We start from the raw sequence: 27,992 nt of genomic DNA, 5'->3' as shown, positions 1-27,992 counted from the left end.
ACACCCAAGGAATCGCATGACTCCCTCAAAAACAAAACTGTGTCGTAGTTGAACAGGAGGTGTGGTTTCCCTATTGCCTCTGACATTATAACTAGAAGGGCCAACTGGATTGGCCCCTCTAGAAAGACGTGTAAGGGGGACTGCATAATTGTAAATTTCAGACACCCACAACATGTGGCTACAGTTTTGTTAAGGGCAGCTTCTATGACGTACGATGCCAATAGTATTTGTGTGCGCCCTCTTGGGTTCTTTTATAATCACCTTACTAGAGCCCCCCCACATAGTGCGAGACTGAGACCTTATACACCCGTCATGGCTCAGACGCCAGGCTCATTGCAGGGACCCGGTGGAGAGAATTGTTTTAAATATGGGCCCAATATCGTCACACATAACAGATTTGATGCACTCTCTGGTCTAGAGATGTGCGATTGACGAGAGGTTTGTGAGGGACCAGGAGAAGAGTCCCCCCCAGACTTGGTTCCCTTGGTACTTGATCATCCTACATCGACTTCTCTCGATACACACTGTAACCCCACAACTATGTGCAATGCGAAGGGGGAAACGGTTAAGATGATAAGTTGGAATGTTGCTGGCCTGCGTTCCAAGAGAGATGATAGTAATTGGTTAAATTTTGTTAAACAACATGATATTGTGGCCCTCCAAGAGACATGGGATAAGGATTGTGATTTTTGGGTGGATGGTTTCACGTCGCATTTTGTTACTGCATTGAGATCGTCAGCAGGTAGAGATAGAGGGGGCCTTGTGCTATTGGTATCTGTGAATGTAAGGGGGAGAGTTAAAAGGGTAGATAGTGCCTCCCATAATTTTCTTATTCTGGAACTAAGTCTCACTAATAACACCACATTAATTCTAGTGAACTGCTATAATTCGCAGCAAGGGGATTCTCCAAATGAACATTTGGTTTGGTTAACAGACTTTTTAATTACTTATAATGCAAAGCAAACCACTTTTTGCCAATATATCTTGTTGGGCAATTTTAATGTGCATTTATGTAGTCAGAACTGTCTATTAATTGATAATGATGGGCCAGATTTCACATCCCCGCAGCATTTCGAGCATAATCACAAGGGGGAAGCACTGGAGAAACTCCTGTCTAATAACAATCTGTTTGAAGCAGGGTTTTTTGATAAAAGTACCCGTGTTGCCACGTATATAGGCAGGGATTGTGAAACAATAATTGACTACATATTTCTCTCTTCAGGACTTTTAAAATATGTAATTGCTTATAATGCTATATCTTCTACTTTTTTAGTGACCACAATCCTGTGGTGATTGAGTTAGTAAATGTTTTTTTTTCTTTTAAATAAAACTGTTCCGCCACAGGCTGTAGTGGAGGTTAAAGCCAAAGACCAGGGGAGGAGGTTAAATTGGAGTAAGGTTGTGCCAGAAGAGTTTTTTCATACCATCACCGCTAAGGCCGCCCAGGATTTAAACATCTGTGGAGATCCCCTCTCTAATGGCGAGGATGTAATAACCTCATATGAAGCTATCTGCTCCCAAGTGGCTAAAGAACTAACGTCCAAAAGTCGACCAGCAAAAAATAAACCGGTAATGGGCTGGTTCGACCACAAATGTACTAAAACACATAACCTTCTCAAAAAAGCTCTTCAGGATCAACCTAGGAATAAAGTTCTGGTTGCCCAGCTTAGGAGAGAGTATTCAAGAGCAGTTCAGGAAAAGAAAAATGAAATTAAGCACGATGCATGGGCTGAGCTTATGGATAAAGCAACCCTAAAAGATAGTGCCAAGTTTTGGTCTATTATTAATACCCCTTGTTTTCCTGTACTCAAAATACTGTCTTAGAAGTAAATGTTGCAGAGGAGGACTGGTTGAGCCACTTTGAAAAAATGTATGGAAGTCATCTAGAACTGGAAACTTTTGTGGCCCCAGCCTCAGAACCTCCTGTTATGCCAGTAAGCTTTTACTTAGCGGAAGTTGTCAAAGCAATTGAGAATTGAGGGCACAGCAGGACGAAAGGCACCAGGCCCGGATGGGGTACCCTCAGATATGTACAAGGCAAACCCTATGTACTGGGAAAACATCCTGACTAATGTCTTCAATACCTCGGCCTGTGTAGGATTCCCTAAGTCATGGTCTCGATCTATAATAATTCCAGTGTTTAAGAAGGGTCAAAGGGGAGACCCTAGATGCTATAGGCCTATATCCTTGCTAGATTCCTCCATAAAAATCCTAGGGAAGGTTATTCTAGCAAGGATAATAGGGTGGGCTTCGGACAATAACATACTGTCCGACGCCCAGTATGGCTTTAGAGTGGGGAGGAGCACGGAGGACCAATGTCTGAACCCACACCTAATTATAGCTAAATACACGAAGGCGGCTATGGGCTCTATTTTCCTGGTCTTTATGGACTTGTCCACGGCCTTTGATCTAGTTATTAGATCAACGCTGTGGACAATGCTCCTGGAGATGGGCCTTGATCGGTCCCTTGTGTATTTTCTGGCCGAGCTGCATAAAGACCTAAATGCCTCAATTAGGATGACGAACGAGGGGAAATGCACGTCAAGTTTTAAGTCGGGTAGAGGGGTGCGTCAGGGATGCATCTTGGCCCCCAAGTTGTTTACGCTGTATGTAAACTCGCTGGAGGTAAATTTGTTAACAGCCACTCCTGACATCCCGCGCATGGGAGGAACACCGATCCCGGTGCTCCTCTATGCCGATGACGATGTCTTATTAGCAAGGACCCCGCTGGGCCTACAAAGATTGCTGGACTCTTTTGGGGATTTTATGAAAAGCCTGGATCTGGTGGTAAATAACGGCAAATCTCATGTTATGTCGTTAGGTGTCTCAAAAAATAAAGTCAAGACCCTTTACTGTGGCAGTGAAGAAATCACCAGAGTAAAAGTATTTACATATTTGGGAGTAGTTATTGATGATAGGGGAACTTGGTCCCCACAGCTCTCAATAAAGGTAAACGCAGTGAGAAGTTCCTCTGCTGCAGTGTTAGGATTCGCTAAAAGATTGGGGGGGAAACCCTTTGAGGCGATCTTGGCAATCTACAAAGCCAAGACAATATCTATCGCAAGGTATGGGGCTGCAATATGAGGGTTTACCAAACCCGACCCCATTCAAACAGAAGAAAATAAATTTTTAAGGTCCCTTCTAGGCCTTCCACAATCCACAGCTACCCACTCTGTCCATCTTGAGTTGGGGATAGGATACATAGCAGATATAATTAAAATTGCCCCAATCCTGCTATGGATCAAAATTTGGCTGAATTCGAACCTTTCCCTAAACCACAAGATTCTAAAGGACTGTATCAACCTAGATAATATGAAGGAAATCCAGTGGTTGTCTTATATAAAAATGTTAGCTGTGTATATGGGGCGCCCCGAGATTTTTTTCAATCCAGAATCTCTATATAAGGCTGACATAGCTCGGGTAAAAACAAATTTTACTAAGCTAAGTGAGGCATAGCGGGAAGCTGTAGAATTATGTAAACCATCGGTCAGGGGACATGTTCTGGTTACTTTGTCATTAGCGATGTCTCCCCACTTGTCCATAGTGACTAATTCTTTTCATAGATGGCTATTGACAAAATTCCGGTTCAACCAAATACATATGGTACTTTGGGATTTGCAGGGCTGGAGTAGGCTTGAGGATGCTGCTCCGTGCAAATGTGATGATTTTTCCCCCCCAAGACACCTTGCATTTTATGATCTTTTGTCCTTTGTACCATGTGGCCAGGAAAAGGTTTATTCTCTCATTACTGAAAAAGATGAATTTTATTCAATGTAAACCTGCTTTACTGTTTTTACAACTGTTGGAATCCCCTGAAGTCATGTTTTGTGTCGCCAGCTTCCTTGCTGCGTCTGTTAGAAGCAGGAGGGTTAGACAGAAAGCTGCACAAGAAACTCAATCCTTTTAATATAATGACTATGTATACGGATCAATGGCTTTAAACGTGGAATTGACTGTTTATGATTCTTAAATGGTTTTTGCACTGTATTTTTACCTTGTATAACATATTTTTAACAAATATTTTTAACGTTTTGTATATGTATAGCATACTTTTATGATTTTAAATAATCAAATAAAGTGGTTTGACTTGACTTGAAGTTCAATACCCTCTGTTGGCTGATAGGGCCATCAATAATAAATGTCCTCTGAAGCTTAGATAAATGATATCTAGGTACACCCTAACCAGACACCTAGGATCTTCCCACCAGCAACAGCTTCTCAAGACTACCAGAGTCAAAAGGGCTAGATGGGGAGGCAGATTATTTTCCCATATGGTACCAAAGCTGTGGAATGCCCTCCCACTTGAAATTAGAGCCCTACCGAATGAAACTTCCTTCAGAAAAAACTTAAAGACTTGGCTGTTTCCCCGTTAAGTACTTGTAGGTTCACTGCTTTACAAACAGAACTCTCTAGGGTTGGGAAGCCTTCGGCAGCCATGCGCTCTATAAATCCTAAACATAAACATGAACTGTCTGCTATTTAGCCAGCCACCAGGTGAATACATTTCTATTTGATTTGTAAGGCAACTGGTCATACAGTAAAACATTTCTGCTGTTTAGCAAGCAGCTGGGCAAATATTGTCTTCACTATTTTCAAGGCTACCGGCCTATAGTATATAATTTCTACTATTCAACCTGCAACCAGTTAAATAAGTTATTTTAGTTGTTATTTTCATGGTTGCTTGCCAAACTGTACAGAATGTCTACTGTTTTGCCAGCAGCTGGGTAATGAGTTAAGTTTTTTTGGTGTTTGTTTGATTGTTGGCCAAAAACTACATTACCTTTGTTACCAGATGTACAAACATTAGGAATAGAGATTCCCTAACTGCAATTCTCTCCATTTTGCAATTAGGAAATAGGTATTCCATAATGTATGAAACTCATTGAGCTTTATTTAGGGATTCCTTGTCGTTCACAAATCAATCTAGCTCATAAATATTAATGAGGTGGGTCGCAGTTTGAGACCCATTAGGAATTACAGCCATCACAGGGATGGTGGCCTGCTGAGCGCATCAAACCACCATGTCTGTGATTGATTTTTAGTAAAGCCATCTTTTTCTTTTCAAATGCAGCCCATCTTCCTTACAGAAAAATGGGATGCTTTTTAAAAAAAAAACTTAAAGTTACATTTTTTAAGAGTAGGCAGTAGTCCTTGGGACCCCTTCCTGCTCTTAAATAATATTCTTATTACATTTTCTGAGGGACAGGAGTCCGTGTGGGACACTTTCCCCATTGCGAATGGGTTGCCATCAGTTTTAAACTGGTAATAAATATTTACTGTTGAGTGACCAGAAATCGTGGCAAAATAGTAATGCATACCATACCAATTTAGTATTTGGAAGGGACGCCCTAAACATGCCCCTTCCAAATACAGAATCACATATGCAAAATGTGATTGGAAAATAAGTTACCGAATTGCATTTTGTACATTTGAAAAAGTATTTTTTGGGTGGAACATGGCCTGATTCTGCGAATCGAGCCATTTGTGCACAGAAAAATGCTTTGTACAACTGGCCTTTAGTCACTTGCCAGGTAAATAGTAAATTATCCTTGTTATTTGCATGGCTGAAGACCAAAAAGTGCAGAATCTCCACTATTTATATAGCAGCCGGGTAAATAGTGAAGTATTTCTACTAATTGCATGGCCACAAGTCAAACAGTGTAGAATTTCTAATATTTAGCCAGCTGCTAGTGTAGTATCTCTTCTCAAAGCCAGTGACATACTTGTAAATAATTTCTACTATTTAGCCAGTGGCCTGGTACATAGCAGAGAAAATTCACTAACTACCCAGCAGCCAGTAAATTAGTTGCTACCTCAACATTAATATATTAGATGAATTTGTGATAATATTTAATACAAAATTATTTAAACAAAGTTTTTTCAAGTTAAAAAAACTTTATTTTACTTTTTCCTACACTTTGCTATTGGGAGGCTCCACAGTCGGGTTTGGGAAACAAAGAGATAGGGAGAAACAGTCATGAAGTAACACAGGGGCACAGAAGGAGGAATGAAAAGAAAAGGACATTGAGTGTTCAGAAACAGGCTGGCATGAGGTCTGGGGATAGGCTGGCAAGGAGGCAGGGTTTAGGTATATGAGAAAAAGCGGTTGAGGGATGAGGACAAACAGAAATATTACAATTGAGGGGATGCAGGATCAAAAGAAGACACAATTCTATGGAGAACCTCAAACAGGAATCGCACAGGGTGGACCAGAACCAGGCATCAAAGGAAACAAAGACAGGAAGATCCGGGAATATCAAGGTACAATTTCAATGAGATACATTGTTAGAATGACCGTGACAGAGAAATATGAGGTGTAGATACAAGGGAAATAGGAGAGAGGACAGAGCAAGAAGAAGCAGAGGTGGGTAGACAAGATGGTGAGGAGACTCAAGAAAGTAGGAATACTGGCACACATACACATGGACAGTGAGCTACAGGGACGGGAGACACAGGAAGATGTAAACTCAAACAATGAGAAGGATAGAAATAGAGAGACATGGAGATTGCACCCAAGTATGTTCACTGAAATGGTTAGGTTAGGCACCGACGTACTGATCATGCAGCTCGGAAAACACACAAGTCTACTTGACAATGACCACATTCATACAAAAGCAAAACCACCTTTATGGAGCACCTGTGTTTGGGGAGAACCAAGACTATAAATTGCATTGTTTCCATATAGGTTTGCTCTGTGGAGGGGAGTGGATCTAGCTACCTCCAATTAATCCTAGTGAGTCAGAAATGCCATCAACATTGTCTCGCACTCATTTCCTTCACAGTCATACACCCTTACTAATTGAATGTTTTCCATTTTGTTTACTTCTTGCCACACTCACCCTACAAACAGTGCAAACCATGCTTCTGATCCTTGTGGGGAAACCATCCAATACATTGGCTATAGCCAGAGTGCCGCTGGTCATGGATCAAAGCATTAAGTTCAACAAAAAAACAAAAAAAGAGAAAACATGGTATCATAGACAAATGATTACTTGCTATTGAGTCAGGATGTTCCATTTCCAGGTGGAAGAGGCACATTGAGAGACTTATTTGTAATGAGGCTGCCTGCATCAGTGAGGTATGCCACAATTTGTGGATGCCTCTTTAAAGAACTATATAACTAAAAGCCAGTAATATGACACCTAATAATGGAGCATATAATTTGATTATGAAGGAGCACTTTTACAATAAATGGTTTCCGAGTTACTCTGTCATCTAGTGGTCTCTGAGCTTATAGACACAATTGACCTTGAGCAGAAGACTACTTTATTTATGGATCAGAACTAAAGTGTCCACTAAGTCTGAAGAAGAAATATCCAGAAGGGTGGATCAGGTCCTTCATGAAATAGCCTAGGATAAGGTAAGAAGAAAATACATGTTCCCTGAGGGTTCCACACTTCCTGTCAGAGAAGAGATAAACACAGAACTTAAGAGAAGAAGGCGGATGGGCACCATGTAGCAAAAGAGCCTTTAACATCCCCAGGTTAAGACCCTGTGCAACGTACAGGCAGGAGACGGATCCTGAACCATGATGCCCCCCATTAGCGGTCAGTTCTCAAGAATAGCTGCGTAGGGTTGAATCTAGCAAAGTTCATGTAGAGGGAGATGACATACTCCCTCATTTTCTACGTTGGGGTGTGGAACCTGATGCTAGACCGATGGTACCTGAGATTTCTTAGAAATAATTGAGGAGGCCTCCATGAAAGGTATCCCTGTGACCACATTGTGGAATCAATTTACCAACAATACATGGCAAGTTGAAAGGTTGGATTTTCCAAAGCAGTCCTTCCAGGGGCATACATGCACAGTCAATAGATACTCTGGAATGGCTGTGGGAAGTACCACATGTAGGGCAACTGTCTACCCAAAACTGCCTGTAGTCTGAAACCTGGGCAGGTAATTGCCACACGTGCGAGACAAAAAAGAGCATGTGAACACCCACAATATACTGTACCCAGCATCACTGGATACCAAGCCCGAAGTTAAGGTTCAGGGATACAAGAGAAGAGTGCCACAGATGTGACATAAAGTTATCAGACTAGTGAAAACTCTATTACATACTCTAACTCAAGAGAGGTCCCTGAAATATGCACCGGAGGGCCCACTTCTACTAACTTTGGAGCCTGAGCCACAAGAATCATAGACCCAGCAGACACGTGCAGGACACAGTGTGTGCCCCACCTGAGGATTTGTAATTCATGCAAATCATGGTGTCTTCATCTCCCAGGCAATTGTTACAAGCCTTCAGTTGAAGTAAGAATCTCATGGCACAATCCAGAGATGCAGCGGTAAGGCCTAAGGAAGGGTACTTTCAGCAGGATTCTTTTATCCCATTTAAGCATCAGTCGGTTGACCAAGGAGACTTCAGGAGTTTCTCAAAGCTGACAACTTAGGCGCAGATGAGTGTTCCCATATTGTCGAGATATCAGGAGCTGCTTGCTTGGCCCTTAAGGGACATTTTTGGTGACCCAGGTGGGCTAACTAGATCACATATTGGTGATCTAGATCCTAGTGTCTTAGATGGTGTGGTCACGTTAGGATTTGATATTCAGAGGAGTATACTGACAGGAGCTGTCAGCTCTAATGTTACTGCAGATGCAGTTTGACATTTTAGCTTAATGGCTGGGTTAGAGATTGCATGGAACAATAACTCATCAGAGACCTTTGTGGTGTGGTTGAACTCTAAATGTTGTAGCGAGTTAATCATCATTCTTGCTTGAGGGCGACACAATCTTGACAATCACCTCCCTGGGGGAGCCCATGTGATCACAACTGTCACTTGGGAAGAAGGTGTTTTAAGCACTGACCCTGCTATGACCTTAGCAGTGAAATGTCTCATTTCCCAAGCTCAAGGTGAACCAAACAAGTCTGGTTCCATCTGAATAGGCCCCAGCAAACCACAAAGAACTCCAAGTCAGAACATAGGAATGGAGGTGAGACCGCCAGGTACCAAGTTTGCATATTTATCTGTGGGTGAATGAAACGTGACCTGCTGCTGCAAAGGGATAGCTATCGATTTTGATAGCCCATGTGCCTTTATACTTGCCCACCCCAGAGTCATAATGTATCCTTGTGTGTGTTCAGGAAGCTAACTTGAGTCAAAGTTGGCCAGGTAACCTGCTTGGCCATTTTGATGTATTTCAGAACAGGCTAGCATTTTAATATGCATATATTGTTTGACTGTAAATATTGAATTTCCGTAAAACATGCTGTTTTAAAACATACTTTTCTTAAAATATGGCGTAATGTCAAAGAGTGGAGCAGATTGGCTAATGTTTAATGTTCAGTTTTTCGATGTAGTCTGTGCAGTTGGAAGTGGTATTTCATGAAACAAATCTTGCATTGATTGTAACTATTTTAAACAGTATGGTCTGCAACCATTTTAAAACTGGTGTTATTGAAATATATGTTTCTGATGTTTAATAGACTATGGTCTAAATAAACCTTATTTTATGACTTCTACTGAACAGACTCGAGTCCTACTGAGTGATATTCTTATGTAAGGAGTGGGCTCTCGAGTGGGGATGGTCGGTGATTGGTGTGAAGTCTTGCAGAGGGGCATTAGAATGTCCAGTGAGGTACAAAATAGTCAAATTTGATGGACTATCTAGGTTATTTTCAATTAGAAAGGGAAGCAACCAGTAAGGTGGTATGTTTCTATCTGACTTCATCTCTGTGAGCATGTGTAACGAAATCAGGGGCATATTATCAAGAACGTCGTTACAATTATCGCCGGTTTAGCGGCAGAAAACTGCTGCTAAAGCAGCGATAATGGGCTTGATAATATGTCCTGGAGAACTCCTATAGAAGCCCACGATAACACCAGAACATGAGCTTTTATGGGAATTCATAGGAGGATATTATCAAGCCCATTATCGCAGCTTTAGCGGCTGTTTTCTGCTGCTAAACCGGCGATAATTTTTAACGCATATCTTGATCATATGCCTCAGTCTTTTTGACTGGCTTTTTCAGAAGGTTTTGATTTGTAAACTCTGTTTGCCTAGTATTTGGCAAGTAATCTTGTCAAGTAACTCCCCACGTCCCTCCAGTTTGTGTTTTTCCATTGTAAAGCCATAATTTCCCTTAATGTGCCTTTGTGTAAAGTCTGCCAGAACCTGTGATAAACAGGATAAAGAGCTCAATGTATCAGATAATCTCTAAAAGTAATTATCAAATATTTTAGTATATCCCTGGTGATGGCAAATATATACACTTATCCACTCAGTATGTCCATTACAATAACCCCCAAAAATCACAAAAACTGAGTTCTCCTAATACAGACACAAAAAACAGCTGAGGTTGTGACTCACACTGCAAACATGAGGCATGAGATGGCACTGCTGGGGGCAGCAGCAGGCAAGAACGTGCAAACAGCTAGAGCAACAGCAATCACAGCCCAGAAACAGAGACGGAATGAAGTGAGGTTTTCCAAGGCCCTGAAGAGGAGTGTGCATATCCTTCTGCTCCAATGTGGCTTTGAGCATGCAGTCTTGGCACCATCCAGTTGGTAGATGGATGGGGTGTGTAGTAGGAGGAAAAGATAATTGTCTGCAGTTGTTGCCTCCTCACACAAAGGCTGTCAATTTCTGAAGCAGGGGTGAATGTACCAGACACTGTAAGTGGGCTCACTTATCTGTTGAGACACTGCCCACCATATACATAATTTTTGTTGGCACTAAAATGTTTTGGGGAGCATGCACTGTGCTCTAAATTAGTTAGGTAAACATAAAAAATCCCTCATCGTGTCAGAAATGCAATACAAATAAAGCTGGCTCGTTGCATATGTTGGCCTAAAAGTCCAATGATGAGCGTTTGTTGGAGTGAAATACAAGCCAGAATATAATTAGTATATGAAAGACAACTTTGCTGGGTTGCAAGTTGTTTGTTCCTGAATTACTTAACACATCTAAATCTAAATGATAAATACACCAATCTGTGGATTTGAAAAGGCCTCACCATAGACACAAGAATTTGCTTTGAATAACTGGAAAAGTAACAAAAAGACAAAGTTGGATTACTGGCTCAATGAAATTACTTCACAGGCCTACTAGGAGAAAATGTATTTCAAACTTCAGGCAAAAACAAATACCTCAATTAAATTATGGGCATTTACCTTGAACTTTAGGAATAATATCTTATTTTTTCCTTAGGGAATTTTGGCATTAGTATGTTTTCCATTACTACCGTTCATCTTCCCCCTCTTTTCCCCTTTGTTAAAAACATCAATATTGTATACAAGGAGAACCACACTGTATACAGTAATTCTCAATCACACAAAAACGTGTGCAGATTATGCAATTTTTGGTTGTTTTATTGGAATTAATCATAGAATGGAAACTAGTATAGGAAGAGAATTGGTAACATTTTTTCTGAGTTAGTTGAAATCTTAGGTGATCAATTGCCTTTTTTTCGGATGAAAAGATAGGAGTTTAGAGGATCCAGAAATTAGCATGTCTGTAGAATCGTTCTGCAGGAACCTAGATCAGATCCAGTGATCCCCTAAAAGCAAGACAAAAACGAATAGTTATAAAGACATCTCTTAGGAGAAAATCTGAACAACATGGCCTGGGGAGAACTGTTAAGCAATGATCTACCTCACTGTATCTTGTTATTGCACAAATATATAATAAAATTCTTATTGTGCAGGTCAACACTGATCACCTCAAACTGTAAAGCTGTAACCTTCATCAGCACCAAGCTGTGGAGGGTTGAATGGTTTGTGTATGAAGAGCCTTTTTGAAGAAATAATGTGAATGCTCTGGAAACATTCAGTGATGATTATGAACAAAAATCCTTTCGAGCAGCAACATTCATCAAACTTAGAAAATGTTCCAAAATTAAATATCACTCAAATAAATGTTCGAACACCTTTAAAGAGGAGAAATAAATCTCAATAGACTTCATTTCCAGTTGTTTACCAACATGGCGTGCGAACGAATCATGCAAGTAAATTGAAATTGGCAATACAGTTAATGAGCATCAGGGGTAAGCTTCAGTGATGTTTCCCAGTTTGATTGAGAACATTAGAAATGGAATACAAATGTGACCAAAGTGTTAACGCAAAATATATATTTTAGTACACCTACTTTCACTATTCAAGAATGTAAGATGTCTTCAACTGTATATCTAAAACCATTTAGTTTGAAATGCAAAATCAGCATAAACAGCCATGTGCCTTAAAACTACATTTGGGGTAAACCGTTTAGCTCTCACCTACAATTTTTAAAAATATTTGTTTTAAAAAAATAGCTAAGGTTATCCCAGCAGTTGCCTTACTTTCAACCTATGTCCTCCACCCCACTTTCCCCACTCTTTTTATTACCTTGCGTAGCAGCCCTCATTCTTCTATTTATTCTTTTCATTTCTGACAGTGAGGTGCTCCATATAACCAACCCTCTTTTACATTGCCGGTCCAGTGCTAGTGCTCAGTCATACCTACTAGCTGTTCCCTCACCTCATACTCTTTTTAACAGTGTTCCTCTAACAGTTATTCGTCCTTTTGTATATGTTTGCCATCCAAACTCACTCATACAACCATTTACTTTCAAGGGAATTCTAGTTTTGGTTACATTTTAATTCCAAAAACGTGATAAGAGAACCTTTTTATTTCTTACTGTTTTTGCCTATTGGCATTTAGTTGTGGTTACCCTTTAATGTCTGATATGATAAATCATGTTTTGCTTATTTGAGAAAGGTAAGGAAAGATTTCATATTATTATTTTGACCAGAGGACATTGGCCCAAGTGTTTGCACATAGTTATCAACAGGGATTTGCACCCTCAGAGTACCTTCTGATTTTCCAAAAAAGGGCATATCAGTGACTATGCCTGGTGATTGGTGGAATCAATTATCTATTCAGAACTTGTCTTGGAAAGTTTAAGCTAGCCAACAATTCGGAACACTCTCAGTAGCGGCCACTTGCTTTCTAAAATGGTGGTGCAAATGTTTGACCCACTTACAGTGCACATAGACTCAATAACTCAAACCTGTGTATTTTTCTTGAAAGACTTCTTCCATAACAATATCCTCCAGGGTTCTGCTCTGGGGCCAGAGGCCGTTTGCTCCTGCTCCCTTCACGACCTCAGACTGGCATTTGAGGTCATTAACAGCAGCACCTGTGGCTCGGCTAATTAACTACCAAGACTCAAGAGGGAATGAAAACGTGTTACTAGAGGTGGCTCCAATCCTGATGCTGCTCTCATGCTGCTGCTAATATTGCCCAGCATAAATGAAACACCACAATTGGCTGCGACGGCCTGCCACGATTCTCCCTGATCCATTGGGTGTCAGTGCCTGTTCCCCGGCTAGCTGTCCAAGAAAGCTCAGGTTAGAGAGGTTTAAAATGTGCCTGTCAGACTGGCCGTCGCAAGACAGTCGGACAAAGTGACGTGCATTTTAAACTGGATCAGCAACTACTACTGCTTCCGGTTGCCAATCAGCAGTGCTGGCCCCGCCCCGTGCTGCACCTCGGCTCAGCTGAACTGAAAAATAAAAACGTGATAAAATCTCTTCATTACCATTTAATTTTCCATGCCTGCTGCATGGTTAGTGGGGGGCGACACTCCTCTGCTCCAATGGAGGGACTGCTGCTGGCCATTAAATGCCTGTTCATACAACAACTAATTAAGGACTATAAATTAGCCTTGACCTCTTTATAAGTAGGGCCTGATTTAGAGCTGAGTGGCAATGAAAACATCTAACAGCTAAAACGGTGATAATTTTAAAACGGTTCTTGATAATATGCCCCTCAGTTCAGTCAAACTGCCAATCAAGGGAGATAGAAAATGCCCACCCGGGATTCGTTCTACATTTGTGGCTCTGTCCAAGTGGGCAGTTTGAGAGGAGGCAAGATCTATCTAGATTGCCCTCTCCCAGACCCCTGGTGGTGCAGTTCAATAATAGCCTCCCAGTGATGGACCTATGGCATCCATCCTTAGCTGGGCTGAACCTTTGAAGCAAGCAACTTGACTATGCAACCCTTATTTGACAGGGTTATAGAACTGGAATGCAATATGAACCATCACCCAGCCTGGTGGGTTGCTTGAGTGTAACTAACCAAAGGTGGGAGTCAACAAGCACAGCATGAAAAAGCAGTGCGGTCAACTAGCGCTCCCTGGAGGGGTGCACAGCACTGAGTTGTGCAGAAGCAGAATGTTCATATTGCTGTGAAGCGCTGTTAAATATGGCAGTCTTTTGTGGGTAACGCCAGGGCCCACTTCTCTTTAGAAAGGGCTGCACATTAGAGGCCCACAATATGATATGAAGAGGGGTCTTCACTTTGACCTTGCAGTTCTAGTCAATATGTTTTATAGAACATTTTTGATGCGACAAAGAGGTTGCTAAATTCTCTTGGCAGCCTAATACACAAAGCCTAAGGATACTGGTGGCATGGTATAAAGGCGTTATGTGTCCCAGTTTAAGTGAAAGACTATTCACTAGTATAAAACACGCCTATGGACAATTACAGAGAATGATGAATTTCACCCAGTGTGACACAGTGAAAGTAAAGCAGAGTCAGGGATTGCAATCTAACATGGAAGAGCGGCGCCACTTACATATACATTCACAGGCATTCCTGATATACATGCCTTTATTTACAATTTCAAAATCCTGGGAAAAAATTGCAAGACAAATCGTTTACAGTAGAAGAGTAGGGGGCATATTAGCAAGGTACCGCGATAATTATCGTTCAGTGCTTTTAGCGTGAAAATGGTTATCGCAGGCTAACGCTGGCTTCCATCGCGGAGATAGCGTGCTATCAGCAACACTTATCTCCCAAGCGAGAGGAATCCATGCGTTAGCTAGAAATCCAGCGATAATCACACTGCAACCAGCGATACCTTGCTGATAGGGAAGGGTGATCTTAGCCATGTAATCCACCTCCCATTGGATTATATGACTAAGTCTGAAAATTAGCAGATGTACAAAAAGCAGCGTTAACCGTGGTTAGCACTGCTTTTTTTGTCCTTGTCTTTAACAGGGTTAGCGTGAAGCTTGATAATAGGAGAAATGTCGACATTTCTCCTGTTATTTTGCTCTGGAACGCCCACTTTGCATCTCATTAGAGATGCAAAGGGAAGCACAGTGGAAAAGGGTGCTAACATGCGATTTTTCATGTTAGCATCCTGTTGTTGACAGGGCGATATTTTTATCTCCGCTTCTTTGGCCAAAAAAGTGGAGATAAAGCCCTTGATAATATGCCCCTAGATTTTTAATAGCCATTTGGCCTGAGAGCCAGTCACCTCCTGCTGTCAGCTGTGTTCACTCTAACAATGATTTCTTGTTAGTCAAAACTACATTGTTTCAACCATATTTGCGACCTGTTGTGAAGCTTAGATATGAATTATCTATTTACCTTATTTTCCAAGTAAGCCACCGCCGCCAGTAAGTCCTCCTAAAAGGCCAGGCAACTTAAGGGCATCCTGGTAAAGAAAGGGAATGAATGTTTCAAAGAATAATCTGTGTAATCAAAACAAATTGTGATACAAAAATGTGAGAATGCCAAACTGGTATAATCCTAGCCTCCAACATCACAGACACATTGGTAAACGAGTTTAGGATTTTAAGAAAAGTAATGTAAAGCTGTTCTATTTGTTGTCACCAACTCTGGAATCATTAGGATATTAAATACAGTAACCGCTGAATAGGAGAAAAGGAATGCCCTCGCAGAAAATAAATCCCCGATTTAGTATCAACCGTTATAAACACGGCTCTGGAGTTTAAAAAGATGTAAATATAGATATAGCGGAGTGAAGAATCCTATATGACTGGGGTGCACTCACTATTGAACGATGCTGCAATGCTCTGGTCAGAAGTAGCATGGAATTCTTCCATTGAACAAAAGTGCCCTTCACACCACACACAACAAGAATACAAGTCCCCACAATCAAACTGCAACAGTTTCAACTTCTCCTCATTTGGTCTCCCTTTACCCCGAAATATTCGTTCATGGTAAGGACTCAGCCACTGCATCTCCTGCCCGCTCAAAATTACCCTCACTTTCCTTAAATCAGCAATTTCCACATCCTAGACTAGACGAATCACAAAAAATTAAGTCTCCCTTGGCTCTGCCAGCCCCTTCTGTTTCGCTGAATCTCCACAGAGCTACTCATAAACTAGAGCCCGAGTCTGAAGCTACAACCCCTCAAAGGGCCAAAGTTAAAATTCCAACACAAGATTCAGTTCGTAAATCACCAGAGTCTATCATATGGATCTCGTCGACCCACTCTCCAACACAAGCTCTTCAGCTTTTGACCTTACAAAGTTCGTCACTTACTGAAGAAAAATTAAAACTACCCAATGGGCTATGGGAAGACCACATTCAAAAACTCAGTTTTGACTTCCCTTCGCTAACATCTACTCCGCTTCCAGCTGTTGAAAAACACTTCATCCTCTCGGGGATTAACGATCTAAGCCAGCATGGGACTAAGGTTAGTGCTCTTAATGCCCCCCCAGAAAATATCAAAAGCTGCAATGCCGGAACCAAAATTCGTAGCTTTCACCAAGACACAAACAAAAGTTCTCAAAAGATTCAATCTTTATTAAGCAATTCAACTCCCTAATAGAACCCAGGCAAGGGGACCCACATGATATTCCAGCAATGCTCAAGGTCTAGGCTCTCGTCTCAATCACCAATCAAGCTCTGAACTCAATGACCAAAGCTGCTCATATGCACGCAGACAAACTGGACGTTCAGATTAATATTCTACACTCAGTAGCATACTCAATAATGGGAATAGACCCAAAGCTCGAGCAATTAAACTCTCTGATACGTAGAGCTCAAAACAACGTGGAACAAAATCAAATCCCAAACTTGAATCCAAGCTTGAATCCAAACGAAAACACAAACCTAAACTTAAATAAAAAATATAATGGCTGCAATTGCAATCCGTTATTAAAAAAAATTGAATCACTTCCGGAAATAATGTCTACTCTAATTGAAGATTTGAAGGAAGAGGCCCAGTCCAGGCCTCAAAAAATACCTACTTCCCCACATCCTCAAACTCAGAACAAGTCTACTATAACAAAAGCATGCTCACACAGTGCCGAGCGTTCAAGTTGTAATAAGAGTGGCACGAGAACGAATCATCAATCTCACGATGTTAAGTTAAGCAGTCAACGAGAACAGCCCCTCATTGCCGCTCAAGAGCATGTACCAGGCACCCAGAGAAGTGTTGATCACTCTGACTACGTGTCCATCCTAAACTCACTAACACCGAACGCCCAAGAAAAAATAACTTTACTTAATACCGAAACTGTGTTAGCCAACTCATTGAGTCTTGCTAGGACCCCAAACACGACCATACAAACCTCGATGGAAGGAAACCCCTTGTCCAGGAAGAACAAGAAGAAATTAAATAAAGCCAAAAAAAAGGGCAACACACTATTACAGTGGCTAGGAACAGATAAGAGTGAACCAAAAACTAACTCAATTCCGTCATCTGTAAAATCTGTCCATCACTATGAAGAAAATACGGAAAAAATGGATTTGACTTTAACTAAGGCTAACAATGACCACAATAACCCGCCAGATCAAGTGCAGAATTTAATGAATCCAATGGAAATAAAAGAAATTACAGAGAATAATAAAAATAAAAAATCTCACAGTAATTCCACTAAGACCAGGGAAAATTTTATCAAACCGCTTAACAAAAGTTCTCTGCTTATCCAAGGTGCAAAAAAAACCATTGATCAGGACCCAAAGCATAAAGCTCTAAATTACCATGATGTAATTCACCTGCCTAAAATAGAGGAGGAAGCAACAAATATTGAAATATTCACAGAAGTGCCATCTACACGAGTTAAAACGAGGGATGAGTATGGAAAAAAACAAACAGACAAACCCCGGACTCCTATGGAAAGAGCCGATTACATGACGCAGCCCCCTCAAGAAATAGCGAGAGGAAGTGACCTCCTCACAGATGTTTGCCTCTCGAGTCCTAAATCAAACAACCAAGAGGACTTAGAATATTCAGTTAACAAAAAGTCACACACCGATACATTTGTGGCATGCCCCAAACAACAATATCTGAATAAATTGAAACCTAACCTTCGAGAGTTATCTTCCCAGCCTCAAGTACACAAAAAAATACTACTGTATCCAAAATACGTATCTCAAGGAAAATGGGACATTTTAAATAGAGGAAACATTTTAAAGTTATGCTTATCCTTACACTATCTTAATATTTGCTCTTGGAATATTCGAGGGTTAACAAAAGAGAAAACTGAACGGCTAACCATGGGCCTCCAGAAGACCCAGGGCATATTTGCTCTTCAAGAAACTTGGGCCCTGGAAAACACCGTCTGGGAGGATTTTATTGTTATTGAATCCTTCTGTTGCAGGTGGCCATGCCTCCGGAGGTGTGCTGATCGCCGTGAAGAATACTCTGGTCGCAAAGGTATCACTGCTCTATAAAGGCCAGGGTGACTAAATTTTCATTAGCATCGAGATTCAATGCCATGAAAAGGAAAAATTGAGACAACAAAAAATTATCCTCAACTGCGTCTACTTGCATCCCTCCAAAATAAGACGAGAGGCCACACTGAGCAAAATGCTTCCTGATATAAACAACCTCGATGCTCATCACCCAAACGACATATGGCTGATAATGGGCGACTTTAACACCAATCTAATGGAGGCAGGCTCCACCCTTACTTTTCAACCATCTTCAGTAAACGAAATGTGGTCTATCCCTGAGATAAAATTCCAGTTCCAACGGAGGGAAGGCAAAGGGGTAACATTGGCAACATACCTAAACCAACTAGGCCTTCGCATTTTAAATGGAAGAATCGATTCAGATCAACCAGCAGCATATACTCATGTATCTTCCTCCCGAATGGCCACTCTGGATTATATATGGATTTCAGTTACTCACTTCCAGTTGGTACAACAGTTTTTTGGTAACTCCTTCATTAGAAAGCGATCACGCAATTTTAACGTGCAAAATTGATCTTTGGCATTCCCATCGCCCGAAAATTCCCTTGATTGGAATTAAATCCAACCTAGAGAGCATAAGAAAATTGAGATGGTCTGAGGACAATCGGGAAATAATTGAAGCAAAGGTGGACGATCTTCTGACCAAATGGGAACTAGATAGTAATAGTCATTTGACAGCATCATCATGGGAAATCATTGTGGCCAACTTCAGAGAACCTCCTTCAAAAGAAGAGAGTGTCCCAGAAAACCAGAAAGGACTGGGTATAGAGATATAACAAAACAAAATTCCTTTCTGTGTTATTCAGTATTAGGCTTTATGACCCACTGGTCTACTTTCAGTATTTGTACTTCTGATCTAAACAGAAAAGTTATATAGGTACTTATTATTACACCACACTAGAGTGACTTTAATATTAGCGATAAAAGTAAGATTGCTTTTTCTATAAACATAGAGAGGGATATAAGGTACAATGAGAGACCCACACTTTAGAGATAGATAGGAATTCTCAACAAAACTAGACACTAATTGTTTTTATTTAATTTTAGAAAAAGCAAAAAAACTTTTGAAACTTAAAAGTCTGTCCTGAGGAAGGTGCCTAAAAGATCTCAACGCACCGAAACGCGTCGACAAAAGGACTGCCTGAAGTAACATATACTTTATGAATTTTAATCAATATAGGCCAAAAGAATTGGCTTTTTTATCTTGTGTTTGTGTTTTGGGCAACAATAAGAATAGGATTTACTTTTGTATTAGATTAGGGAATGCTCAATTATATATGTTGAATATGAAATGTCCTGTGATGAATTTTATATGAATGTTTTTAACAAATGATAATAAAATGTTGAGAGAAAGAAAGTCACTATAGTGTGGTGTAATAATAAGTACCTATATAACTTTTCTGTTTAGATCAGAAGTACAAATACTGAAAGTAGACCAGTGAGTCACAAAGCCTAATACTGAATAACACAGAAAGGAATTTTGTTTTGTTACAACTTCAGAGAACAACTAGCCTCAAAGTCAACAAAATGTCTAGACAAAGGCCTTCCGGTTTCATCTTTCCTCTCAGAGCAAAAGCAACTCATAATTAACACCAAATACAAACGAAATAAGTTACAGCGAAATCATGCTAATAATGAAAGTGCATATAAATCTCTGCGGGGTGAAATATCAGCTACTCAAAAAGAATATAGGAAGGCCAGGTTTATCCTTAAGAGATTGGAAGAAGAACACCACTGGGCAGCTGCCCATGAGATTATAAAATCAAAGGACCAAAGAAAATTCTGGAGTTGGATGAACAAGGCTACTAAAATTGCTAAACCACCCATTGCAACAAACATCTCTCCTGCCGACTGAGAGGTTTACATCAAAGTACTTTATACAGAACCAAATTGTATTAACTGCAACAGCTTTCCCATCCCTAATCACACAAATTCCCACGATGATACAATGCCAATTGTTAAGATAACTCCAAATCAAGTTGCGCTTATAATAAAGAAAATGCGATCAGGGGGTGCCCCAGGACCCAACGGTATTCCCACCCAAGTATATAAAGCCTCTGCCCAGAAATGGGCCATGCTGCTGGCTCCTCTTTTTGAGACAGCTATACTGGGTGGATCTATCCCGGTTTCCGGGCGAGGATCGTTACTCGACCCATCCATAAAAAAGGCTCACGCTCCAGCCCTGACAACCATCAGATTATAGCTCTTCTCGATGTAGACGGGAAGGCATACGCAAGTGTCCTATCAAAATTAACAACTTGGGTGGAAATTTGGAATTTAATTCCCTTCACACAAACTGGCTTCCAAAAGGGCTGCCACATTGAAGATAATTTGATCTGCTTAGCCCATATGATCGAGACCACACTGGCCACGAAAGGTAAATCACTATACTTGGGCTTTATTGACTTTCAGGAGGCTTTTGATAGCGTGATTCACCCCAAAAGTTGGGAAAAATTGGCAAAATGGGGCATCCCTCAGACTTTACTGAAAGCTCTCATAGCTCTACATACAGATACCTGGGTGAAAATAAGAGTCACCTTGAGATGGTCATCAACTAATACAATCTTTACCAACAGAGGCCTAAAACAAGGATGCATTCTTGCACCCTTACTCTTTAATATGTATCTTGCAGACCTTCCTGAATGGCTAGCCCGTTGCCGAGCTTTTCCCCCGAGAATTGAATTAACAAAAATCCAAACTTTGCAATATGCTGATGACACTACCTTACTCGATCAAACCCAGGTGGGCCTCCAAAGACTATTCGACTCCCTTGTCTTGTATTGCAATACCAACACACTGGAGATCCATATAACTAAAACCAAAGTGATGACAGCTTCCTCCTCGAAAACAAGAAAGACCACTTGGTTCATTGAGGGGAAGGCATTGAAATTAGTCACCGCATATAAATACCTGGGTGTCTGGATAGATCACAAAGGGAGACCGACCGTGCACATAACTGCAATGCAGGGTGTCGCCCGCAGCCTGGAGGGGGCTTTCATAAGAACAAAGAGAGCCCTCCATTCCCCGGATTTTGCCCCGTTAATAAGACTGATAGGCGCAAAATTCCTGCCGAAAATAGCCTTCAGTGCCACAACGTATAAAGACAAAATGTCCATCTGGCTAGATAGAGCTCAGTCAGCATGCTTTCGTAGAGTGTTTCAACTACCAAACTCGACTTCACATGCCCAAATCCGAATGGAATTCTCTCTGTCTTACCAACACTGGGTTATGAGTGCAAGATTTATTGCTTATAGTTTAAAAACAAAACTAGCTTGTCCTCACACTCTAAAGAGCTGTATATGTCATTGTTCAGCAATCCCGACACATCTTGGAATAAATACTTGACATATTGCTTAGAAACATTAAAGGCCCAGGATATATGGATAATGTCGTTACCTATAGAGACGATATCCAAACTTCTGACTAAACAAGCGAAAATACTGTCCTATGAACATGACACACAATCAGTGTTTAAGGTCTTTCACGGCAGTTGGGCTCCTAAACTCTACTCTCCTAAAACTCTACCGCTCTATCTCTCATTGCCTATGAAACCACATGTAAAACACCAATTAATGAGATTACGTTTCGGCTTAATCCCACTGATGGCGTATAAGTTCTGACAAGGATATAAGAAAGCTGCCCTCACACAATGCTGCTTCTGCAAACAAGAGGAAGAACACCTAATTCATATCTTGTGCATCTGTAGACGCTTACTTGCCCTACAAACTTTTTGGCTTCGTCCGATTTGGCTTGCTCTTAACATCAGGACATGTCAAGAAGCACTAGAATTATGCATGAGGGGCGACTCATCTCAGACGGCTACTCGCTTTGTAAAATTTATGTTTGAAATTAACCTTTTGTTACCACTAGGTGACCAAGAATGAACTCTAATTTCCAAAACTAATTTTTCCTTTATGTGCTCACTGTTTTTATTAGAATTTGATTAGTGCTTTTTAATTTTTAACCAGTGCCTGTACGAATTGCAATGATTTTAATTAATTATGCAAATAAAACACTTACTTACTTACTTCCATAGAGCTAATTCTCCCTGAGAGTTCACTTATTGCTGTACTAGAACTGTACCCTGCTTACTACAGCCTATTCTCCAGACACTACCAGCATGAGGTACAGCTCTGTCCATTGTATGACTAAGTGTGTACAGGGCCGAATTCAGTGCTGGTGGCGCCTGGTGCGACCATCTTTTTGGGCATTCATGACCTCCTCCTCTGATTACCTCAATACCACCTGGCAAAAGTGCACCTCATCTCTCTTTAAAGCCTCTCTTTCACATACATTTCATTTGTTTTATGGCAATGGTAAAGGTTGTGTTTACGTATACACTTAGCTATCCACTTTAAATACAGATCTGTCCTTTGCAGCATACATTTTTATCCTCTGAGATACTACTTTATTACCAGTCACACTAGACAAAACTCTGCTCTCTCTCTCTAGTGTGAACATTAATCACAAAAGTTATCATGACAAGCTGGGCGAACAAGGTACTCTGTAGCATGTTTTAAATAGAAATTCAAAACACAAGTGATTGATAAACACAGAGCCCCTCCCCCCCCCCTGAGGTCAGTGCTCACCTTCCAGGTCAGCGCCCAGTGCGGCTCCATCAGTCGCACCGCCCTAAAGCCGGCCCTGAGTGGGTATTCATGTGAACAAAAAGCCCGTCAAAAGCCAATAGTTGGGATGTGAACTGCTTTAGCATAGTGAGACGCAGAGTTCCATGTTTTTATAAAAAGTTGTAATACTAAAAAAAAGAGATAAAGGCTTATTCGGCAAAGAAAGGCTGTGATACAAATTGAATTCACTAAACTGATAGCTCAGCAGCACAAGTTCTAATAATCTGTCTTTCAAAGACTCCAGTTTTCCACTATTTCACATCCTCTTTCAAATTTTTATCACAGTGTAATATCAGTGCAATATGTTTACAATGTAATCCTGGTAGAATATACGTGTGCTGTTCCAGATTTTCCCAGATACCTCTCATGAGACAGCACAGAAAATGAATCCAGGGCCATTGTTTCGACTTACTTGAGCTATGTGGGGCAGATTTACAAGCCCCTTGAGCAACGTTTGTGTCAATTTTAACATGGGAAAAGTGACGGAAAAGAGGTGCAAGGGGCCTGTGAATAAGCCCCTGTGTATTTATAAACCAATCGGTTAGCCTTGTCGAACCTTTCACTTATGGTTCCCTCTGCCAGTGCAGTGAGGCAAGTGCCAGGGACAAGGGAGGGGCATACAGCATAGTCCCAGGTTGATAAACAACTTTGACATTTCCTGGCACGGTCTTTAACCTCTTCCTGTCCCGTGCTCATCCTTCCCTCAAAACGGACCTTGTCTCCGCTGTCCTCTTACACTGACGTAAAGCAGAGATGCAGTGGTGGCATCTAATGACAGTTTTAATCTATGAACCACTGGAAGGCATTTCAGATAGGATAGGAGCTCTGGGGTAGAGCTCCCGGCGCTTGGGATACTCCGAGAGCCACGGGCGGTTGGGATACTTTACACAGAAAATCCCTATTAGCGCTGGCAGCGGGCTGTACGGAACTGAATGTACGGAACTGAACGAGGACTGAAGAGACAAGAGTAACAGGAGGATTTTCAAAACTTTGTCGGAGACACTCACCGGGATATCCTTGGAAGCTGCAGATCTCCGCTCACCACGCCGGGCAGTCTGACCTGAGGCGGCCACTCACAGCAGCTCGAATCACAGCAGTGAAGGTAGGCAACCCCACGCTTGCCTGACCCCCAGGGCGGAGTGCGACCACCCTCGATCCTAGCTCTTGAAGAACGACGGAGCGGCGGAGGCCGTGAGCCGGCTCCAGCCGGGTCACAAATGGTCTCCGGAGTGAACGGGTGGGGCAGGACCAGAAGCCCCACAATCTCCATACAGCCGGACGCCGAAGAATTACAGAGTCCAGCAGCTGCAAAGACGCTGGGTGCTGCCCCCGTCTCAAAGGCTTCCCTTTGCTCGCGTCTATCCAGGCCGCAACCTCAGGAGTATTATTTAATAACATATCAGCCGATGCCCGGAAGAGCCTGCCGGGTAGCCCCGCCCCCCGTTTGACGGGGATCAGCGCCGAGAACGCACACCAAACTAGGCAACAGCGAGATGGGGCACCACAAGCCGCTAGACCGGTCTTGGAATAGAAGGCGCCCCATGCAGGCGCCTCCAAAGGGCAAAGGTCATCTAGCTAAATAGTGCTGAGGTGGCAGTTTATTGTACACTGCTCACACACCAACATCACACCCATTTTGTACATGGAATTTACCGATCACCGGTACTTTCACCCTACTGCAAGGGCACAATCAAAATGGCCGACAGGGATTGTGGCTGAAAAGAAGAGCAAAACAACGAGGGTGAGAGGAACCCCCCCCTCCTTGTGTAAACATACTCGCATCCCAGGACAAACATCATCCACTGCAAGGGAAATAGGACAAGAGCTTTACTGCAACTGAAAGAGGACAAGTGATGAGAATTAAGAAGAAAAACAAGACTATAACCAGCTACCCACATCCAATGGAAAAGGAAATAGGACTGTACTGCTGCATAGGAGGCTTAGTACAAATGAGGCAGCCATATTGGAAAAGTACCACCACAATGACATAATTCGCACCCTTCGTCAGCCGATCATACTATCCAGCCAGAACAGGTCAGATTGACCACATAATGCCGCTAACACTTCACCAGTAGGCCATAAACATCCATTATCTTATCTCACTATCTGGTGGCCTGCCGATCCTTTTTGCTTACACTAACTCTCGCCCGGCAGAGCTGCTAACTATCCTGCTGATCCCTCTTGCCTATACTATTTTCTCGCCCTGCAGATTGGTTATCTCTCTCTTTCCCAATAGACCTTATACCCCATTATTCCATATTCCATTATTTTACCTTTATACTCATCACCACTATAACACATGCCTACCACATATCCACTCACCTCCTTAGGCCGGATCCCCCCACTTCCCTCTCAGACTCCAAAATTAATATCTCCCCCACACCCAGATTAGCACCTCCCCCAGAGCCCTCACACCCAGATTAGCACCTCCCCCAGAGCCTCCACACCCAGATTAGCACCTCCCCCTGAGACACTCCCCACACAATAGAATACAGACTGCTTACAGAAACCCGGTACTCATGATGGAGCTCACAGGCACACACACTCACACTATCACCTTCCCCCCAAACTCTCTAAAAGCGCAGCCAAACGCTTTAAACACAATCTTATTAAACATCATCCTGAAACACCCATAGCGGACCCTTACTTCTCAATACACAATGGACACACAACTAATGATATAATTTTCCATACGAAGTGATGAGCGCAATGGAGAAATTTATTTTTAACACTATTTACACTCTCTGCTACCAGGAAAATACCCCATGGTCTGGTTATCTACATCGCCACTCCCACCTTTTCCAAGCGACTGCAACCATCACCATCTATAATATTGGAACCATCCTCATGCAATCTACAGATCGTAATCTAAGCCTCTTAGACAACATCTTCCCAATCATCAAAGAGCAAGTGTCTAAACCCCATACGGGCACTCAGACTACCCCTACCGCTAATATTCATCATACCACACGTCCAATCTTACCGACAACAACGCCACTCCACTCCGACCATTACCTGCCAACACACGTCTTTACACCACTCAGAACACTCAACCCAACACAGACGAAGCCACCTACGCACCCCCACCAAACACCAATCACCACTTAACCACCACTACCACAGATGCCCCTCTGGATAACCCCCTCTTGTCCCACTCGTCCCTCACTAACACTCATGCCTCTGCAAACTTCCCAAACACTGTCACACATAGTAACCACCCCCCCACGCAAGACCTTCACCCTTACTTCAGCGGTTAGATCACTGTAAAACACCCCACCTAGACAACACAGAGGACGCATGGTCTGCTGCTGTCACCCGACCCCCGAGCATACTTCCTAAACCCACATCCCAACCATCCACTCCCACAACCTACTCACCGTCAGCCACAACCCCTCCCACTCCAGCAGCCCATCTTTCATCCCCCACACTCCAAACAGCCACTCCCACAGCCCACCCACCGTCATCCACAACTCGACCCGCACCATCAGTCCTATCATCCTCCCCCACAACCCACCTAACACACACTCTCATACCGACAACACCCCTACCTGCCCCGCACGCAGTGGGCCCTGGCCACACATCAAGCCAGGCTACAGCGCACACATCCAGAACCTCAAGACAGATACATCCGTAACCACCCCCACAGCCCACCCAACACGGACACCCTCACCAGCAACACCCCTCTTATCCACACTCACACATACTACAAACTCCACACACACACACCACAATCTTTACTCAAGGCCAGACCCCACTGCATGCATCTAATTCCACACCCACAAGACAGCCACATATTACACGCCCACCTGCACAAAACCCCACACTTGATGAGATCATATTATCATTGAACCAAATCAAAGAAGAACTCCAAGCACTCAACGATCGCTTAGCGAAACAACCATGGGGTATTAGAGCAACTAGACCCTCCAAAATGATCTGGCCCAGAAATCTAACTACCACTAACATGAATCCTTATTGTTCTAACTGGGCCTCAGTCCCCTCCTACAACAATTCATCTCGACCAATTAGAAGCACCAATCTCCTCTCAGAGAGCGACTTACGTTCCCTGGTGAGCTCATACGACCCCGCCCCCTCGAAGCTTACTACTCCCGCATTATCGGTGATACCTACTATCCCCCCAACCCTCATAGGACCACTAAACCAAACACTAGAGGCGTCACAAACAACAACTTTAGAAGAATCACTGTCACTCAGGAATTCTTTACCAACCCTCAGCACGCCCAAACTCAAATGTATGCTCCTAAACTGCAGATCAGCCGCTAGACATGCCGCGAACATAGCTGACATCATCCTCACACATGAGCCAGACCTGATAATGCTAACAGAAACCTGGCTAAAGGAATCCTCTACACCAATCATTGATATTTTAGTTCCACCTAATTACAACATCATCAGGCTAGACAGAGCTCAAGATGATAAGTCGGGGGGAGGCATAGCATGCATACATCGTATTAACATCTCTGTAAACAGAGCCATCTCCCCAGTATTCCATTCATGCGAATGCATGTGCATTAACATCTCTAGCAAGGGCAAACCTGTCTGCTCTCTGCACATCATCTATCACCCACCAGGGGAGAACCACGCCTTCACCAAACACTTCATGGACTTAGTATCATCATACGCAGGGCAACAAAATACCCAAATATTCCTCGGAGACTTCAATCTCCATTGGGCTGATCCTAAAGACACAGTAGTGAACAGTCTTAAGAATTTCCTTGCTAGGTCTAAACCTAATGCAAGTTTGCGACACCCCAACACACGACAAAGGATCAATTTCGGATTTTTTAATCTCTAAAACAGGCTCCATTCAGCTAGAGTCGATCCTACCTTGCGATTGGTCAGACCATCACCTTCATCATTAAGGAAACGGTGAAATTGAACTCAACTCTATCCACAAGACCTAAAGT

General features: G+C 42.3%; 1 protein-coding gene across 1 annotated transcript in view; it reads right to left on the bottom strand.

Moving 5' to 3' along the window:
• Positions 1-11,284: 11,284 nt before the first annotated feature.
• LOC147750758 (uncharacterized) overlaps positions 11,285-27,992 on the bottom strand; it is a 71,394-nt gene continuing 54,686 nt past the window's right edge. The window contains exons 9-10 of the mRNA XM_086930821.1: positions 15,356-15,422; positions 11,285-11,499 (exon numbers count right to left, since the gene is read on the bottom strand). Coding sequence (XP_086786947.1) covers positions 15,357-15,422 — 66 coding nt within the window. The 3' untranslated portion in view covers positions 11,285-11,499; position 15,356. The remainder of the gene's footprint in view (positions 11,500-15,355; positions 15,423-27,992) is intronic.

The sequence above is a fragment of the Lissotriton vulgaris genome, chromosome 1_1 (genome assembly GCF_964263255.1).
Source record: "Lissotriton vulgaris chromosome 1_1, aLisVul1.2, whole genome shotgun sequence".
In the NCBI taxonomy this organism is placed as follows: Eukaryota; Metazoa; Chordata; class Amphibia; order Caudata; family Salamandridae; genus Lissotriton; species Lissotriton vulgaris.
Note: the sequence above shows the minus strand (reverse complement) of the source record. Positions and strands in the feature narration are given on the sequence as shown.